Here is a 21,533-nt window from a genome sequence, read left to right as displayed (position 1 = left end):
ATATTAAGCAAAAATTATATATATAGTGCTGTATCAACATTACTGTAATTGTGACTCTTTCAACCAAATCGATTTTGAGCAGATGATGTAACAAAATGATAAATGTTAGCTACAAATAACATTTTTAATCTTGTACTATTAAGGTTGTATGTTAATAATGTTATAAATTATTAAGCAATGTAAGTTATGCTATAACTTAGTAAAAAGACAGGAAAAAAATTAGGAGAGTAAAAAGAACATGCAAATGAATTGGTTCATATACTGTAAGTATTAGGCCGATTTAAATTATTAAATTAAACACATAAAGATGCTGTTGAATGAACATGCATTGTTTCACATTAAGATATTACAACTATCAAAATGACAGAGAGATATACATGGATAACTTCAAATATCCCAATTAAATCTACAAATATATCTGCAGCATCCCTTCAACAATGTGCTGAATTGATGCTATATAAACTCATTTTTCCATAATTCACAGTTGTCATTAATATACTGTATGTATACAATTGTATATAATTATGTATACATTACACATACTTGTTTCATCATTTAATTATTCATTGGAAATACTGATTTATTATGAAGACTATTATTGCACCTTGCTCCATCCCATATGTCACAGAACTGGTCAGTGGTTTCTAATATCCTAGTAATTTACAGTAAAGGTACAATTATACCATGACATCAATGGTTGCGTTCTATATTATTACTGTTTACCTGAAACTAAGTGCTTTAGGATTGTATATGTTTATAATTCATGGCAATCTAGACTTTAATGTAAATATTATATGTATAATCAATGCATTTTAACATCAGAACATGCTGATTATACACTAAAGATACTTCCATTACCTTTTACCAATGTGAAGGATCAGATGAAGTACTTCTTCCCTACTCCACTCTTGACCACGGCAGCTCCAAAATCAAAGGATACTAACAAGGAACAGGAAGTCACTTTCTTGTGACTTCCTGTCAGCAGTATCCTCTTGCTCAATTATTGTTACAGTCCTAACAAGAGCTCAAAAGTGGCGGCTTCAGCTACGGATCGGTCCCACATAGAGCAAGAAAGGCAAGAGGTGGTGGGGAGGACTTCTGTCAAAGTTTCAGTGTGTACGTACATATATCTTTGTGAGTTTGTATGTCAGTCAGTGTCATTGTGAGTCGGTGTGTTCATGTGACTCTGTGTGTCAGCCTGTGTCAATGTGGATCTGCTTCTGTGTGATATGGAACATATTTTTCTTTTAATTAAAACGTATAATAAAAAATGTACCCCTTACTTTAATTCCCCCAAGAGCTCTATGACCCGTATAAGAGCACTTGGCCTGCAGTTTTGTATTTTATATATGCTCACATAATTCCTTTGTATCTTCCATTAGCCTTAGAATGTACAGTAAGGGTACCTTATTTCATAAAACTACCTCACATGCCATATAGTAATGATGTAGAATCCTGCTTCCAACAGAGTGCAGTGACTGGGGAGGAATGGGACTAGAGTGGGGATAGATGAGGTACATAAGGTGGGTGACATATAACCTCGCCCGATGGGAGGAAAAGTCTGAAACTAGGGATGGATTGAATTCATATTTTAGAATTCAACCGGATACTGAAACTTGTAACAGACATTTTTGTATACCTAAATGAAATTAAACATTGACTTACATATTAAAATGAAAATAGTTTCTTGTTTTCAGACATTACACAAAAAGTCTGTGTTCTGCACACCAACTAAATAAGGATTTGGAAGGATTGGCTACATCATAATCATAATCATAATGAAAGCTATTAGGACTAACCTGAATTCTGGATTCGTCATATCACTGATTGTAGCCCTTGATTTGAATATTGTTGTTTCCTCGCTATCAACTAACAATGTTCTTATCCCATTTACCAATACGTCTTTTAATTAATTTGAACCACTCATTTTTATATCCAACTAAGGAGAGGACTTGCAAAATGTAATTTGGGTCTTAATGCAAGTAAGTGGACTGTTGTGCAGCAGATCCCCTAATATGTTTTAAAGTATCTATCACCGATACCAACTGAAGGCAGCAGTGTTGTGGCCTGAACCATTATGTATGAGAATGCAGCCAATCAACTCACTAAGAGCCAGTGCCTCGTGAATAGCAATCATTATATAGTCATTAAGTGATGTCACTGGTTCCTAGTGAATTGATAGCTTACATTCACATTAATGTGGACTCATCCAATAAATGACTGCCTCTGCTGTGTATAGGTAGTAGGTACTCTTTAAGTTATCAGTCTGTTCTATATATATGAGATAATACTGAGGCAAAATGTCACATACAGTTTAACTAGTATTATATAAAGCTGCCCACACACGTTGATATCAGTCATTCCTCACAGGTTTTAATTGAGTTGAGCAATTTAGGCCCACATATGCCATGATCTCCGGTCAGTTTGATCTAAGACTATGAAATGGATGATATGTGTGGTCAGCTTAAGACTGAAAGGTTATATTAACACATTCATAGAGATATGATCACTGAGAACAACAAAGCGAGACTTCAAGCTTAAAACATATGATACCTGTCTAAAGCATCATCTGACTTGAATCTGTTGTGTATGGGCTTGTTGTCCACTTTATCATTGTCCCTGCGAAACAAATAAATGGTATGATTTCATTGGAGAAAATACAAATGTATCAGTTGTATTGACAATGCTAAATTTGTTGGGCATGAACATTTTATGTGACAAGATTTAAGCTTCTGCCATTTGAACATTGCAGGTATCCAGTCCAGAGGACAGGAGTCAGTTGAGTTCCAGGAGCTTTGTACTTCCTCCGCTAATCGTATTATAATTATAGTCCCCTAAAAATGTAACCAATCTGCTTTTTTCCATTACAGACATAGAAATCAATACTTCATTCTAAGCATGTGATAAAGTGAGCATGTTTATGTTTTATACTTTACAAAATGATGAGTCCATCTTTGCTGACTTTTTTCTTTTTCATTTAAATTGGGAAAAATTGACTGGGTCAATTTTGTAAATATACATTTCTAGCTAATTTTTTTTCATTGATTACATACACTCTCAGACAGAGTGTATCTAATGTTACCAGCTTAAGACTCACTCTACAGATGGGGTCACAAGTAGTCCCCTGTACACATCTGGCCCCCACCACAATGCCATCTGTCCAACAATATCAGTTTTGAAATCACCAACATGATTAGGTTTTTGCAATGGGGATTTCAAAGTCATTAACACGGCAATTGGTGACAAAGTGGGGGCCATTGCATAAAACCCTTCTATCAATAAGAAAAAAGTTGTCAGATTCAAGTACCATCTAAATACACTTTGTTAGACAGTGTATCTGATAGTGTTCATGCATGTTGTGACTTGGCTGGCCCATTCTGGCCTTAATTCATAGTGTGTAAGGGAGCAAAAAGCCCTCCAAACCAGATCAACAACATTATAGAAGTCAATCAGGATGGATGATGACCACATGTGACTGTGACTGTGGTCATTGTTTGACCACACTGAATGTCACACATAGGTTCTTTCAGATTTTTACACAAACACGTGGAATGAGGGGAGATCATAGCAGACAACTGGGAGCCTGCCAGATCAGGTGGAAGCCAGGCACCAGGTAAGTAATATTATGCAATCATTTTGAAGATATGGAAACCAAAACTGGAAGTTATTGTCTAACCAAAGGAAGTTAGGCAGGCATTTGCATGTACAATATTGATCCTGTATGAATAAAGACAAATTAATGTAGCTTTTCTTTTTAAGGGAATTGCTGTATCAGGACAGATATTAAGGGGCTCATTGGCAAAGGCAAAATATAGACTAACATTTTCCTAACAAATTATTATTACCTGTCCAGATCTTCCTGTGATTTGTATCTGCTTAATACATTTCTCCCATAGTTTTCATCTTTACTGTAAAAAATATGAAGAAAGAAAGTCAAAACTTGCAAGCAGGAACAACCAAACAAGTATAATATTAGCACGTTTCAGTTACTATGACAGCTTACATCTTCTCAACTTCCTCTTCAGGTTGGGCTTTAATCCAACTACTGTCCTTTAGCAGGGTTCTCTTCTTGTTTGCCTCCTGTATCACATTCTGTCTGTTTACTGACCCCAGAGTGTTGCTTTTTGAGTCTGTTTAAAAGAACATAAAGACATATACAGCTTAGAAAAACAATTATTTTTATAATCCAGCAAAGTGTCACCCAATGTTTTGCATTGATTGGTTAAGAGAACCTCCAGGCTGTAACACAGCTTTGCTCTCTACACCTTTTCTTTTTGCCAAGGTTTGTCACTTATCATTCAGTGCCCTACTGATCTTCTGTGTATGTTTACATTTTATGGAGCTTATGTACCATTGGACGCAGTTTCTGTCTAAAACGCAGAATTGCATCCATTAAAAAGATGTGTTTTACAAAGATATGTTGAGCCAGACTTATCTAAGCTGATTGCCATCTTTATCAGTTCGTAACTTACACCAGGGGTCAAACACCAGCAGGTTTCCTGTCTCCTGACAGGTGTACATAAGTCACATTTGCTCCAACATGGCCCCTAAGAGATGACTCAGTCTACATATGGCTGCAACTGTGTCCAACTCTACATGAGCCACTATGTGGGTTTTATGGCCATAAAGTGTTATATTAATGATTTTTAAATGTAAAAATTACCGTTTCCAGATTTATTGAAGCTGAAAGTAGACATCTTGTTCAATAATTTCTTGGAACCTGAAAAAAATGTAGACAAAAGAAGCACATTAACTTTTGGAGTTAGATGCACATACTGGTTGTAATAAATACATTGTTGTCACTAGTCTAGAACAGTGTACATTTACCTGTGCTGTTAATAGAACTTCAGGTATTAGTTACATATTTATGCCCAGTTACCTACTACACTAATACCTTTGTACCAAATGAATAAGAAAACAATATGTGCTGAAATATAAATGAGATAGGCCTTATACGCACTAGTGTTTGAACTCCGTCGATCCAAACACCACTAACAACGCATGTAAAACGTGAACATGTTTGTAGTTGTGGTTGGGGGAGGTTAATGGAAGACACTCAATTGCCCTCAACACATTTCTATTGTTCAACTTCAAAAAATGGAACAGTCAGCAATATTGTACCACAATGTAAACACAATGCTCCCAAATTCAAGAACGAATGCAAGTTGGGGTGGGTGTATTGGTGGCACTGACCATGTAAATGATGAGTTCCAATCTAATCCCTATTTACATGCATTGCACTAGCCTTAAACATGCCAGATGACGCATGTACTTTGACACCAATGGGTGTGAAGCAAAATGAGTCTAAACTGTAAAAATATATTGTTTGAAACTTGACTAATCAATTTTCTGAAGTATTTGGTCATCCACATTTAATAGTTTTCAATCAGTTAAAATGCAACAATATCTGTACAACTTAAGCATATGAAACATATTAGGCAAACAAATACGTGTAACCATTGTTTGGAAAAGTATTTGTTTTATTGTTTTAACTTTTCTCCCATTACCCATCTGCCAGATTGATGTTGAACCCACCACTAACAAATTGTTTCACGGAAAAAGAGCCATTTAGCCTAAAACACTTAAGTTTAGTATCACTGTGTGATCTTGCTAGCAGTGCCAGTGTAGGGGTCACATGGGCCTGGACATGAAAAATATGATTGGTTTAATGCTATGAGCACACTGTTGTTGATGGGGTCTGGTTAGGGCTGTGTGGGGTGTGGTTAGCATTGTGGAGGGCATTGTTACCACCTAACAAATTCCTGCTTTGCAGCCACCTACCATCTTCACTGATATGATGTGTACACCACTAATTGATGTGCATAGCATTTATTGGATATAAAATGGGAGAAATAGTATCCAACCATGCCACAACACAGAACAAGCTCCTGGCAGAATGAGACAACTAAACAGTCCCTAATTAATTTGGACAGTTGATAGGTATGTACTGACTCTTTCTCATCCTGCCTTATCGGTGGTGGGGAGGGTAATGTGTCAGGGTATCTTAAATAATACATACCCCTTTTCTACTCCCTTGCTGATCATTGAGTATACCATAGAGAATAGGATGTGTTTAATTTTGATTGCCTGTTTCTCCTGCTGCCCCCGTACAAGAGCGGTATTGGTGATGCACGAGACTGAAACTGGAAGACCGATAGTGGTCTGGCAACTACTGTGCCTCACTCCCAGCCCCATCATCAGTACAATGAGCCCTCTGAAATTGGCCCATGTGGCATTTAAAGAAAAAGGTAAAAAAAAATGTTTTTACTTTTTTAATTCAATGGGCCTATTTCTGAATAAGACCCAGATCTCAAGCTCCCTCAAGCTCTATGTTAATCCAGGGCTTCCTAGCTAATAAATCCCTCCATTATCTGACCACTACACACAAAGTGGCAGAGCATTTCCACCACAATTCCCAAATAACAATGCTTTAGCCATGTCAATACTGCTTAACTACTTCTTCAAACTCTAATATCCACCCAGTCTTCTAACCCACGTTGCCTCTTTGCCACCTTCAACTCACTTCTCTGCCCACCTGCTCTTCTTTCCCCTTCCTCTGTCACAGCCCATAATTTTGCCAAGTACTTCAAAGAAACAATTAACACCATTCAACAAGATACTTCCTCATGCCAAATTCCACAGACTCCACCCACTTTACCCACCTTCACTTACACTTCTTCATCCACCCTTAATTCATTCTCTCCAGTAATTGAAGACAAAGTCTCTACAATCATCTCATTATCTCACCCTACAACCTGTCCCTCGACCCTATTTCCTACCCAACTTCTCCGCTCCCTCTCCTCCACTGCATGCCCAACTCTAACTCAGCTCTTCAATCTGTCTCTCGCCACTGGCATATTTTCATCCTCTTTTAAACATATGCTCATCTCACAAATTCTAAACAAACCATCTCTCGATCGGGCCTCTCTCTTCAACTACCACTCTATTTCTCTCCTTCTCTTTTGCCTCCAAACTACTTGAGCAATTAGTGTACAAACGCCTGTCTCACTTCCTCGCCTCTCACTCCATTCTCTCCTCTCTACAATCAGGCCTCAATCTACATTGCGTTCCCTGACCTATCCCCTTCTGTACAATCTTGTGTAGCCAATTGGCTTTCAGCTATCTCCACATGGATGTCCCAAAGCTTCCTAAAGTTCAACATATCTAAAACAGAGCTTATTATCTTTCCTCATGCTAGTATCACCACTTCCCCTGAAATCTCTCTCACTATTAATAACGCCACAATATCTTCAGTCTCCCAAGCCTGCTGCCTTGGTGTTACACTTGACTCCGTCCTCTGCTTTATTCCTCATATCCAGATTGTCTCCTGGTCTTGTCGATTCCACCTAAAAAATATTGCCAGAATACACCCTTTTCTTACTCAACATGCTACCAAAACTCTTATCCATTATCTCATCATCTCCTGTCTTGACTACTGCAACTTCCTGCTATGCGGCATTCCCGACACCCGTTTATCTACACTTCACTCCATCCTAAACGCTGCTGCAAGACTGATCTTCCTCTCTCAGCAATCCACATCTGCTGCACCACTTTGCAAATCCCTACACTGGCTCCATGCGTCCTCCAGAATCCAATTCAAATTACTCACCCTTACCTACAAAGCCCTTAACAACACCACTCCTTCATACATCTCATATCAAAATACTCTCACTCCAGCACTCTTAGATCTAGCTCTGACCTGCGTCTTGTCTCATCTCTGGTAATCACCTCTCACTCGCGTCTACAAGACTTCTCCCGTGCTGCTCCCCACTTATGGTATTCCCTACCAGGCCCAATCAGGCTTTCTCTCAGCCTTCAAATCTTTAGACATTCTCTAAAAAACCATCTCTTTTTTAATCTTACCTTATGCCTGATGATACTATTCACACTAATACACCCTCACAATTGTCCCAATCTCCACTCTAAGCCACACTCGCTCCTTTTGTTTCAGCTGTGCCCCCTTCCAATTAGAATGTAAGCTCTCTACTGAGCAGGGTCCTCTACCTTTTGTTTTCATGTCTGCTTTTATTTTTTCTGCCTTGTATTTTCTTGGTTTTTATATGTCCTGTTTTCCCTACTATACAGTGGAGCAATGTGGGAAGAAGAAGGAAGAAGAAGAAAAAGAAGAAGAAGGAAGTGGGAAAAAGGAAGATGAAGGATGAAGAAAGAAGAAAGAAGAAGAAGAAAAAGATGAAGTTTCGTTTTGTTTGTTTTTTTAACAAATGTACAAAATTAAACTAAAAAAAACAAAATTTACTTTCTTGCAGTGATGGTTTCTATAGCCATAGCAATTCATGCAACTGCTATTGGTCCCAGCAGCACATGGTCCATGGCCCAGAGGACATAATGTGCCTTAAAGTTCAAACTTAATGTGTCTGCATAACAAATTTATTTAGGCAGTTATAAGATTTGGTAAATAATGAGGATAAAATGACTGTATACATTCAGACTAATGAGCCAGGTTGCTCGAAATGCAATTAATATTCTGCCCTATTGGATACTGATGGTGAGTAGAGTAGATATCCTGGTGGGTATGACTTTGTGATGGCATATATAGGGCCACATAACAATTTTGCTATGGGGCGAAGACATTTGTTACGCCACTGCATTCTTGGTTACTTTTGTTAGTGAAGGAACGAGAGATAAAAAGGAACGAGAGATAGAAGAGGGGGCCAAATCATTACTCTTGCACACAGGCCAGCTACATTCATAAAACACCATTGACTGGATCATACCAAGCCTTCCAAAAGTCCAATTCTTCGTCGAGGTCACCTCACAGTGCAGATAAAGATGTCCAATGTGGGCACAATCGCTTCCTCTGGGGACCTGTCTAGTGCCTCTGAAGTGCTATGTGCTCCAATCCACTTCACTCCCCTGAAGCACCTTTGCACTGCTGCCCGCACCAGTACCACGTGCTTGCTGCTCCTGATCAGGGGCGGATCTAGACATCATCACTGATCTGGGGCTGGAAATACCTCCCAACATCCCCAGCAGTTAGGACAAATGACCTTCCTGTCAGGATGATGGGAGAGCCCCCCAAAAATGTGAATGTCCCACCTAAATTGTTACAGTTGGAAGATATATCATATTGTACTTAGACTAAGCTCTAGCTTAGTTTCTATTGGTTCTGCTGTGAATGAGCTTTGAATGTGTTTAATATTTAAACGGTCACTTTAACACACATTTGTTCAATATTAATTTTACCAAATATTATATATGGCTGTTAGGGTTAATTAATCTGTTAATAATAAGGTACAACATGGACTTAACATACACTGAAACATTTAGACTTTAGTATTAAATACCAAATTAATTCTTAAATGATCATACTCATTAGATCATAAAACATAGTAGTGGATTTATTGAGAGCGTGAGTCAGAACCCACACCTCTGTAAAATATGCAGATGCATACAGTGAAACTGGCGTGTTTTGCAGTCACTCCTGTACAGCACTTTGCCAAATACTTATCTTATATGATCAGGTCATTTGACATCAGGAAATATGAGATACTTTATCTTATTGACTGCAGTATATGAGTAATCACTGCAGTACAAACAGTACTAGTCTCATTTACATAGAAACAATAATGAGATAACAGCTAATTTCAAAATAAACTTTAATATATGGTTGAAGATTTGATGTATTAATGCTAGCTGACAACCAAATAAAAACTAGGATTTACCACCTTGTACCTCTTTATTATATACAACGATCAGCCACAACATTAGAACCACCTGCCTAATATTGTGTAGGCCCCTTCGTGCCACCAAAACAGCTCTGACCCATCAAGACAGGGATTCCACAAGACCTTTAAAGGTGTCCTGTGATATCTGGCATCAAGACATTAGCAGCAGATCCTTTAAGTCTTCTAAGTTGTGAGGAGGGGCCTCCATGATACAGACTTGTTTTTCCTGCACATCCCACAGATACTCGATCAGATGAATTTGGAGGCCAAGTCAACAGCTTGAACATTTTGTCATGTACCATGAAGGAGTGTACTTGGTCTGCAACAATGTTAGGTAGGTGGTATGTGTCAAACTAGCATGCCAATGAATGCCAGTACCCAAGGTATCCCAGCAGAACATTGCCCAGAGCATCATACTGCCTCCGCTGGCTTGCCTTCATCTCATAGTGCATCACGGTATCATCTCTTCCCATAGTACATCCTAGTGCCATCTCTTCCCCAGGTAAACGACGCACACACACCCGGCCGTCCACATAATGTGAAAGAAAATATGATTCATCATACCTTGCCACCTTCCTCTATTACTCCATGGTTCATTTGTGGCGCTCACGTGCCCATTGTACGTGCTTTCAATGGTGGATAGGGATCAACATGGGCACTCTGACCAGTCTGTGGTTACGCAGTAAGCTGTGATGCACTGTGTGTTCTGACACCTGCTATCATAGCCAGCAATAACTTTTTCAGCAATTTGTACTACAGTAGCTCTCCTGAGGGATTGGATGACACGGGCTAGCCTTCGCACCCCACATGCATCAATGTGCCTTGGGCGCCCATGACCCTGTCGCCAGTTTACCAGTTGTCCTTCATTGGACCACTTTTGGTAGGTACTAACCACTACATACTTCGGACACCCCACAAGACCTCCATTTTGGAGATGCTGTGACCCGGTCATCTAGGTATCACAATTTGGCCCTTGTCAATGTCGCTCAAATCCTTACGCTTGCCCATTTTTCCTGCTTCCAACACATCAACTTTTCAAGAACTGACAGTTTACTTGCTGCCTACAATATCCCACCCTCTGCCATTGTAATGAGATAATCAATGTTATTCATTTCACTTGTCAGTGGTTTTAATGTTGTGGATGACCGGTTTATATCACATTAATGCTGGGACAACTATATAAGACATTTGAAGATTTCATCTATGGAGGGTTTTGTACAAAGAAATGCTGTGAAACTGAGGAATGAATATTTCAGATGATGGCATCCATGGAAATCTGAATATTAACAACAAATCTTTTTTTATTCAGAACACAGTTCTACTTAGCATCAATCAATAAAACATTCTCCCTTAGCATGTTTAATAAGTTACTGTGTCTGAAAACATATTTGTGATCTTTATTTGTTTAGGTGTAGAATGATATACAGGGGTACCATGGGGGCTTTAAGGTACTTTACTGTAAAGTGATATCTTGGCACAATGGTTCATAGGATCCTACCACCTGATTATTTCTGACACTAGCTTGTAAGATTTGCCCTATGTGGAGAGTGCCAGTACTTGACCTATTGCCTTAGCAGTCAATGCTTGACATTCTAGTAAGTGTGAATTCAAGGTCCCAGTGCAAAATGTGTCTGTACGTATGAAAAGCAAAATGTGATTACTTGTGATTAATTTGCCATGTAAATTGCATTAGATAACAGCCAGGCCCGGATTTATTTTCGCCATTTAGCACACTTTCGCTATGCTACCCTACTTGTGTACCTATTTCTACTGGTTTCCATGGACCCACCTCCACCCAGTGGCGGAACTACCATTGGTGCAGCAGATGCAGTGCACCGGGACCCAAAGAGATAATGGGGCTTGCTGCATGGCAGATGCAAAGGGTCGGGCCCTGATTCCCTCCTTCCCGCCTACCTGCACCAGGGCCCACAGCTCACTATTTCCGCCTCTACCTCCACCCCATCTGAACTGCTTTCTCATTAGTTTAATATTATCATAGATTTTCTCTCCTGTTATGCATACATGTTCAACACACCTGTTCCTCCACCCCCAACAGAACTTGGAAATATATGAAGAAAGAAAGGGGCAGCTTTTGCTCTTGCAGTTTTGATATACTAGACCCAGGCTCTTATATAGCCTTATTAATTACTGCATGTGGACATCCAGTCATAAAGCAGCACATAATGGTATAATGTATATGGTGTTAAGGAGCTAAATGTGTTTTAGTCTGAGCAGGGGTGATGAGCCCCATAGCTGTCATCCCCTATAACTTGTGTAGTGATTGTCCATCTAAGGAAAATCCACATTTGTGTTAATCATCAGGATTACTTGTTGCATCTTATGCATTTTATCAAGTGAGATGGTACATCGCTAGGAAGAACACAGTATCTTAGGTACCAGCACAGCCATCTATTGATATTCACAGCCAGGAAGAGCAAAGAATGATCAGCCATTGGTGGTACTGGATCTAAATATGCGTTTTATTTTCTGCCTATAGACTGGATGGCTGTAGCCAGACACATCACTGTATTTACCATATTTTGTAACCAGGCACATCTAGGGTAGCATTGTTCAGGGGCAGCACAGAAATATTTTTTATGCTATTGATCTTTACAAGTGACCTATATTCTCAGTGATAATGGAGAGGACATTTTAGAAACAATGGTATGAGTATATGGGGTCACAATTAGTTATTTAGAACATATTAACTCCATACTTGCCAACTCTCACGGAATGTCCGGGAGACTCCCGCATTTCGGGTGAGTCTCACGGACTCCCGGGAGAGTATGGCAATCTCCTGCATCTGCAGAATTAGGGCCAAAATACAGCGATTCTCCAGGCAGGTCCAAACTGACGCGATTTCGGAGCCCCGCCCCCGCACGCCCACCTCCCCCACGGCAGCTATCGAAAGGCAATCACAAAAAGTTGGCAAGTATGATTAACTCACAGCATCTAAGGCAGCATCAGTTCTAAACGTTACGTTGTGCAGAGGATATCCAGATGTCTAAGTGATGAAGATATAAGACTATAAAGGAAATCACTCACATAAAATGCATGGCTACTGCATAACAAATAACATGTATTGTAAAATATATAAATATCTCTATGTACAAAATGATGAATATATATTGTGCCACTTAGCAAAATAAAATTCCAACTGAGATCGTTTCAGCTGTTGCAATAATTTTATAACAATCAACTATGAAGGTCACTTTATTATAAGAATGTCCTATTCAGAATTCTCACAATATGCAAAATGTTATTCCTTATAAAAATGAAGCTTTACTGTCTATAAGGGTCATTTACAAACGGCAAATTCTAGGGAACCCCAATGCTATCTTATGTGTACACATGTACCTACTTGTCCACCAAGATCATTTCATGATGCCAACCCACTTGACAGTCTTTGGAAACACTTGTGTGAAAACAATGTGCACCTTCTTTTGCAGGTTGATGGAAACAGTAAAAATTGCATAATAAAATCCAGCCTATTACATTTTAGGACTACCCCATTCATTCCTTTCTTTTAGTGAGACACTTATTTCAGCATGCAGGTGCACTTTATACAGGGAGGAACATTTATAGGCACACAAATACCAATGTAATAAAACCATTAAACGCTAGGTCGCCTCTTTGTGAACTTCTCATTGCTGAGGTAACCAAAATATCAGCAATAGACCTATGGAACAGTCTCCAACTGGCCAAATTATCATGGACAGTTACAGAATAAATGATTAACTTCGCCAATCAATAGTTTTTCTATAGAGCTCTCTGACATGCAAGTATTTTTTTATTCAACGAGGAGAGTTTTATGCAACACAAAATAAATAATAGAAAAAATATATACTTTATTGTAGCGGCCTCCTATGATGTTGAAACAAAAGCAATAGAGAATGTGTTTATACCGGTGTCACTCTATCTACACAGGGCATGAGCTTTTGTACCTTTGCCATGAGCAAAGATTAATTAGCCTTATTCTGACAGGCATGTGAAGACAAGTGATGCCATTGAAGAACATAACCCAGCATTCAGGGAATTATTCAGAGCCTGAATGATGACAGGAGCAGTATATGAAATAATTTCTGAAGAGGGGTTTAAAGGTTGCCACTAGAATTATGATTGGTAATGTATTCCAATGAATTGTTTGAAAAAAAAAAAAAAAAAACCTTTGTGTAACATGTACATCCATAGCTATCACTGTAGGTGTGACTCTCCCATATGTAAACATATCCTCCTCAGCATCTATTCTTTCCCAGAATGGAATTGCTAAGCCCTTGCTCTTATAGTGAACCCAACATCATCTAATTACTCTCAGAGCACTCCTGTAATCCACCCTGTTTTGCGCAACAAAAGAGTACTTCATAATTAAGCAAACTAGCAGAATGAAGAGATATGAAGACATATGAAGTAATCCTCTACCCCTCCCACCTGAGTACATTATAGGGGCATTATAAATCAGTAAGAATGTTATAAATCATACAAAGGTACAAGGTTGAAGACAAAGCAAGTGAAAGGGACACTATCATGGCAAACAAAAACATTTTTCCTCAAAAATCCCATGTTAAATTGAGGGGACTAACCCAATAAAAAAAAATTTGTATGTATCTAATGTAAACATTAAATGATGAATGTATATAATATTCTTGTTAAAATAATTTATTCTAGATTCTATGGTGGTGATAATTAGAAAGTTACTAGAGTTCCCCTCTCAGAAAATGTGCCATTGATTGTTTGTACCCCATAATCCCTTTATCTTCTCCCAACGATCTCCTGTCACTTTAATTGAGGTGTGATATCCCGCTCAGTATACAAGCGTTTGTTGGTATGACCTAGTGGCAAGTGGAATGTATGACATCATTAGATGTCACACGTATAAATGGGGTATGACATCATTGGGTTGGTGGCTATGTCCAGAAAGTACCGAAAAAATAACAGAAGGCAGTAAAAGAGGTGGCAGATACAACCCCCTATGATTGATCATAGCCGACACAGGTAGATAACATTAAACTATGTCTATTATATACAATTCCCCCTGGTAATCACAAATGAGCACATTTTATACATATAGTCACTTTTTACAGTTTTTTCTTTTCTTCTTTTATTTAAACCACTTTGTGTGTAGGTCCACTGTGTCTTTACAAGAACCTCAGTTTATACGCACTTAATAAAATGGAGGGTATGCATGAATTTCAAAACAGCCAAAGTGCATCACAAAGTCCTCTTTGGTACAGTTGTGTGCCTCTCAGGGAAGGGCTGGATGGGAAAGATTCGACTCAGCAGCCTATTAGGAACATTTAAAGAAAAAAAAATATAGGTGCCCATTTACCCAGCACAAAGTAGCCCACTATCGGATGCACTGTCCTGGGGTGAATTTTTAAGAAATGCTGATAGATTTCAGAGAGTAGACATTCACCTTCATGTGCAGGTGCCAATCTGTTGTATTAGGCATAAAGATTGTGTTGTAACTTACTGATTGTTCTGTTCACTCAGCTTGGCTCAGGTTTCTTGGGTTACACAGTAAATACTACTCACTAATTAGTGGTCTTATAGCAGCCTATTGTTGGCAGCACATTGACAAGTGACAGGCTACTGTTAATGAGATAGAAAATCTACAGTTAGCAGCTGCTCCACAAGAAGGGGGCATTTATTTATTCATTTTTTGTTATGTACAAACGATTGGAACAGGAGATGATAAAAACAAGCCACAAATTGGAACACAGCAGGTTTGCTCATCTCCATTCAGGACAGTTATATATTTGATTTATGAAAATGTAAAAAACTCAGTACATTACCGAACAGGGACAAAAAAAATCCCTATTATTGCTGTAGGTCATTTCTCACAGACATAGATGTGATGTATACGGTGCCTGGAGATGATTTCTTTTGTTTTTTTATGCCTTTTGGTTGCCAAGTAGTAAAAAGAAGTGGTCACTGCTATATTAATGTAGATGGATCAGTCAAGCTAATGATTTCTATTGAAATGAAGTAAGATTTCACTGATTTAAATGCTACTTCAGCAAAGTTATAACACTTTTTGCTACCACCTAGGCTGAATGAAAAAGGTCTGATTCTGTTCAAAATTTCTGAGGCTGGATCCTTGCACTGTGATGCATGTACACGCTGGGCTTGTTGTACACAGGGGGAGATGTCGTTCAGATAGAGAGTCAACACATGTCCGTTACTGATCCATGAAACTCCTGCTTTGGAGCATACTGTAACAGATCTGCTACCAAATTTTCTTGATTTGTCCTGGAAGTATAGTTGGATAATCCTTGAAATTCAAACAAAATAAATCATACAACAAAGGAGTTTACAGGCCTGATACATTAAGGAACGTTAAGCAAAAAAATGAGTTTACTGGACAAAACCATGTTGCAATGCAAGGGGTAAAAATTAGTTTATTATTTTGCACATAAGCAAAATACTGGCTGTTTTTTCATGTCACACACAAGTACTTGATAGCTTATTTGTACACTGACATTTAAAATCTGCCATCAAATTTTAAATTTACCTCCCCCTCCAAGGCAACATGGTTTTGCCTTACTTGCTGACTTTTGCTTAACTGTCCTTAATGAATCATGCCCTACATCTCCAAACACATATATTCAAAGTTTTAATATCCATAATGGTGTCATGTATATGCCATATGGATGATCTGGAGAACTGCTGTATAAAGCAGGTAAAGAAGACTTTCTGCAAATTCCCTCCCAGCATAGATTAAAATATATATAGATCACACAAACCATCAACCAAGGATGTTTTTAAGTTGTATCTTGGAGCTCTGATTGGCAGCTGGAGATAACATATGATGTCTTTTCCATGAGAGCTAGGAGTCACAAACTAAATGGGCAGAAGATTCAGAGGTTCAAGAGAACTAAACTAATATTGCTGCATATTATGCCACACGTAAATATGATAAGTAGGCCTGGCTGGCCGTGTGTTATAGAGGGCCCTAAGGATCAGTCAACACTCCCTTTTTTGGGAGTTGACATAAGAAATACGATGTTCCTGTGCAGCTGAATAAACGTTTATTGTATGATCTACAGTGAGGGTTACTTGATGGTTCCTGTACATCCAGCAGCAATATCCAGCAATCTATATATTACCATTGTCTTTGTTTATCTCTACCATATAGACACAATACATTTTACTTGCATTTGATACAGGTTGTAGTATTTCATGTCTTTGTGAAAGGCTTCAAACTTAATTGGCATAATGGCTCCAAAAGTTTTAGATTCTTCCCTTGACTTCAGTTTCAGTTAGTGAATGGTTCCGTGAATGTCAGCCATTCATAGCCAATACACCCAGCTTTAATGTATGGTGAGAACATTGCCAACACATTAAAATTGAGAAGCCCCATTTTGCTCACTCTTTGTTGAGAGACTGCACAAGAATAGTATTATTGAGAATATGATCAGTTGGTTATTATTGCAATAATTCTGTCTTCCCATTGTCATTACTTCTATAAAAGCCACATGTTAGCCCTAGAAGTTAAACAGCCAATAAATGCTGAGAGATGTAATTTCCATCAGTAGTGTATAGTTTTATAGTCTTATGAGTGAAATGCTGCTGAGTATGTAATTACAGTAGAAACACTTCTAATAAAACCTGTCTATAAAACACTAATGTAACTATTTAACAATAGATCAACCCAGTGTGGGCACAGTTTGAATCCACTTGTACTGGCGTGCCCCCAGTAAGCTTTGATGCTGCAGCAATATCTTGCTGAGTATGCTAAACAAGACCTTTCATTAAAGATGAATGTTATGATGTTATATACCTCCTACACCAAAGCTTCTTACTAACAAATTGTGGAACTTATTTTCACACATACTAAAGTGCCATTTCACACTCTATTGTAGATCGAGGGTAAACGTATTACTGCTTTTTACAAAGAAAGAAAGTAAAATAATAATGTAGTATTCAGCCTGATAACATGACAACTCATTCAATACTTATAAGCCTATTTGCGTGTCTTTTAAGCCCAACTGATACTTAGTATCCCTCCTATTGTAATTTGACAAAGTTGACAAATAAAAATCATCAGTCAGATGGAATAGTTAAGGTCTAAAAAATGCAGTCTCTGTCTATTCATGACAAAGGAAACTAACTGAACTAGTTTTTCCAGAATAGGGTGGGTAAGCTTGTCTTTTTATAAGTTGTCTGCGTAGATTGAAGGGGAGAACACTAAACTGTAACATGTGTCACTGGAGAGGAACTCGGCACATTCCCAATAGAGCTGTCACCATTGCTATCATTTGTGCAAAAAAATATATAACGTAACAATGTATACAATGCATTTATTTACGCAGTCCATTTTAAAAATGACTCATTTTGTGTTTCTGAAAGGTGTCAATAATTTTAAAGACAGTTACCTACATTATTTACTAATTGTTCATAAATTATATCTCTTTAAGCACAATTGATGAAATTAAGTTTGCAATAAAGAGATTTCAGTTTACACGGATATGTTTACATCCACATGTAAGACTGACAAAAACGTACACATGTCTCTACCAATAAACATCAGAGCACAGAGAGTATGCAATACTTTGCTAATATTTTAGTAGACCTAATTGTAATCTTGTAGAAGAACATAAATGTTGCATGAAAGACTAGGCATATTTTGCAAGGAAAGGTAAACAGATTTCTACTGTGCATTTGAATACATAATTTGCTTGAATAAATATCACTGTAATTGTCTCCATGTTATTAATTCGGGTAGTGCTGCCTATGGAAACTTACAACAAGTGACTAAAAAAGTTACATTAGCAAATAAATACAGAAGATATTTTCCATTTAAATCTGAACAATACAATTGAAGTAAGCAACACATAACACATATAATAAGTTATCAGAAATAAGTCGACATTCATTTTACACCAACTTGGCACATTGTACTTGCAGAACATGAGCTCTGACATGTTCAGGATCACAAGGTAATAATGTAAAAAAGCAAACGCGTTACTGTGGGAATGAGAAAAAGATATCTTACTTACAGTGTACTGTGCAGCAGGTATGGTGCTCTGATCGCCAAGACAGAGTAGTGACCTGCTGTGCAGGTATAGGCAGACTTCAGTGACCGAAGGAACACAGAAAACAGCCCAGTGACTTCTCCCTCACAGATTGTGACTCACTCCTCTGGGAGGTGGAGGTGTGGAAAAGGGTGTCACCTGCAAATTCCTCTAACCTACTAAGGGTTTCTGTGGGTCAAAACACTTGCATTTTTGTCATAGCTCCAGTAACTGAACTGTCACAGCCCAATTATGGCCACCACTAGTACTAGAAGAATTAAATAATTTACACTTTACCATACGGTATTGTTGAAATCACAAACCACTGTCCTTACTCCTGTTTGCAGAGCTGGAGGGTAGACAGTGAAAAACCTGAAGAATGCTGCTTATCATGTTACAAGCAATAGGGCTGGAAAGTAGACATTTTCAAAAATATTTAACCCTATGCTTCTGATAAGGGAACATAAGTATTGTACATTCTCTTGATTCTAATATATTATATTTATCTTTGTCTTTATCTTTTATATTTGTCTGTCTGTGTGTGTGTGTGTGTGTGTGTTAGAGATGAGCGCACTCGGATTTCTGAAATCCGAGCCCACCCGAACGTTGCCGATCCGAGTCGGATCCGAGACAGATCCGGGTATTGGCGCCAAATTCAAATCTGAAACTGAGGCTCTGACTCATAATCCCGTTGTCGGATCTCGCGATACTCGGATCCTATAAATTCCCCGCTAGTCGCCGCCATCTTCACTCGGGCATTGATCAGGGTAGAGGGAGGGTGTGTTAGGTGGTCCTCTGTCCTGGTAGATCTCGTGCTGTGCTGTTTAGTTCTGTGCTGTGCTGTTTAGTTCTGTGCTGTGCTGTGCTGTGCTGTGTTCTGCAGTATCAGTCCAGTGGTGCGGTGTGCTGTGCTCTGTCCTTCTGAGGTCAGTGGTGCTGCTGGGTCCTGTGCTGTGTCCTGTTCACTCCAGTGGTGCTGTGTCCTGTGCTCTGTGCGTCTAAGGGCATAGTTATTTCCCCAATATTCCCCTGTGTTTAAAAAAATAAAAAAAAGTTATTTAAAAAAATACCAAAAACTAATTTAATTTTTTTTTAATTACCACAAAATTTGCACAACCAATCCTGCAGTATAAGCCCATTGGTACTGCAATATTACAAAGTTCACACATTCAGCAGTAAAAGTCCAGTGGTACTGCAATATTACAAAGTTCACACATTCTGCAGTATCAGTCCAGTGGTGCTGTGTCCTGTGCTCTGTCCTGCTGAGTTCCGTAGTGCTGCTGGGTCCTGTGCTGTGTCCTGTTCAGTCCAGTGGTGCTGTGTCCTGTGCTCTGTGCGTCTAAGGGCATAGTTATTTACCCAATATTCCCCTGTGTTTAAAAAAATAAAAAAAAGTTATTTAAAAAAATTCCAAAAACTAATTTAATTTTTTTTTAATTACCACAAAATTTGCACAACCAATCCTGCAGTATAAGCCCATTGGTACTGCAATATTACCAAGTTCACACATTCAGCAGTAAAAGTCCAGTGGTACTGCAATATTACAAAGTTCACACATTCTGCAGTATCAGTCCAGTGGTGCTGTGTCCTGTGCTCTGTCCTGCTGAGTTCCGTAGTGCTGCTGGGTCCTGTGCTGTGTCCTGTTCAGTCCAGTGGTGCTGTGTCCTGTGCTCTGTGCTTCTAAGGGCATAGTTATTTCTCCATTATTCCCAAGTTTTTAAAAATAAAAAAAATATTATAAAAAATATTAAAATAAAAAATTAAAAAAAAAGTAATTATAACCAAATTTGCAAAACCAATCCAGCAGTATAAGTCCATTGGTACTGCAATATTTCCAAGTTCACACATCATTCTGCAGTATCTTGTGCTACATATAATGGAGACCAAAAATTTGGAGGATAAAGTAGGGAAAGATCAAGACCCACTTCCTCCTAATGCTGAAGCTGCTGCCACTAGTCATGACATAGACGATGAAATGCCATAAACGTCGTCTTCCAAACCCGATGCCCAATCTCGTAGTACCGGGCATGTAAAATCCAAAAAGCCCAAGTTAAGAAAAAGTAGCAAAAAGAGAAACTTAAAATCATCTGAGGAGAAACGTAAAGTTGCCAATATGCCATTTACGACACGGAGTGGCAAGGAACGGCTTAGGCCCTGGCCCGTGTTCATGACTAGTGGTTCAGCTTCACCCACGGATCTTATCCCTCCTCCTCCTCCCCCCCCCTCCAAAAAATTGAAGAGAGTTATGCTGTCAGCAACAAAACAGCAAACAACTCTGCCTTCTAAAGAGAAATTATCACAAATCCTCAAGGCAAGTCCAAGGGTGTTGGTGGTTGTCAAGCCTGACCTTCCCATCACTGTACGGGAAGAGGTGGCTTGGGAGGAGCCTATTGATGATGTAGCTGGCGCTGTGGAGGAACTTGATGATGAGGATGGTGATGTGGTTATTGTAAATGAGGCACCAGGGGGGGAAACAGCTTATGTCCATGGAATGAAAAAGCCCATCGTCATGCCTGGTCAGAAGACCAAAAAAATGCACCTCTTCGGTCTGGAGTTATTTTTATCCAAATCCAGACAACCAATGTATAGCCATATGTAGCTTATGTAAAGCTCAAATAAGCAGGGGTAAGGATCTTGCCCACCTAGGAACATCCTCCCTTATACGTCACCTGAATAACCTTCATAGTTCAGTGGTTAGTTCAGGAACTGGGGCTAGGACCCTCATCGGTACAGGGACACCTAAATCCCGTGGTCCAGTTGGATACACACCAGCAACACCCTCCTCGTCAACTTCCTCCACAATCTCCATCAGATTCAGTCCTGCAGCCCAAGT

At 38.9% G+C, this 21,533-nt stretch overlaps 1 protein-coding gene across 2 annotated transcripts in view; it reads right to left on the bottom strand.

Annotated features, from left to right (window-relative positions):
* SCEL (sciellin) overlaps positions 1-18,819 on the bottom strand; it is a 71,090-nt gene extending 52,271 nt beyond the window's left edge. For both annotated transcript variants that reach the window (XM_075199868.1, XM_075199869.1), the window contains exons 1-5: positions 18,686-18,819; positions 4,664-4,720; positions 4,004-4,130; positions 3,846-3,908; positions 2,554-2,619 (exon numbers count right to left, since the gene is read on the bottom strand). In XM_075199868.1, the coding sequence (XP_075055969.1) occupies positions 2,554-2,619; positions 3,846-3,908; positions 4,004-4,130; positions 4,664-4,697 (290 nt within the window). In that variant the 5' untranslated portion in view covers positions 4,698-4,720; positions 18,686-18,819. The remainder of the gene's footprint in view (positions 1-2,553; positions 2,620-3,845; positions 3,909-4,003; positions 4,131-4,663; positions 4,721-18,685) is intronic.
* Positions 18,820-21,533: the final 2,714 nt, after the last annotated feature.

The sequence above is a fragment of the Mixophyes fleayi genome, chromosome 2 (genome assembly GCF_038048845.1).
Source record: "Mixophyes fleayi isolate aMixFle1 chromosome 2, aMixFle1.hap1, whole genome shotgun sequence".
Classification (NCBI taxonomy): Eukaryota; Metazoa; Chordata; class Amphibia; order Anura; family Limnodynastidae; genus Mixophyes; species Mixophyes fleayi.
The sequence above is the reverse complement of the archived record's forward strand: the minus strand, read 5'-3'. Positions and strand labels throughout refer to the sequence as shown.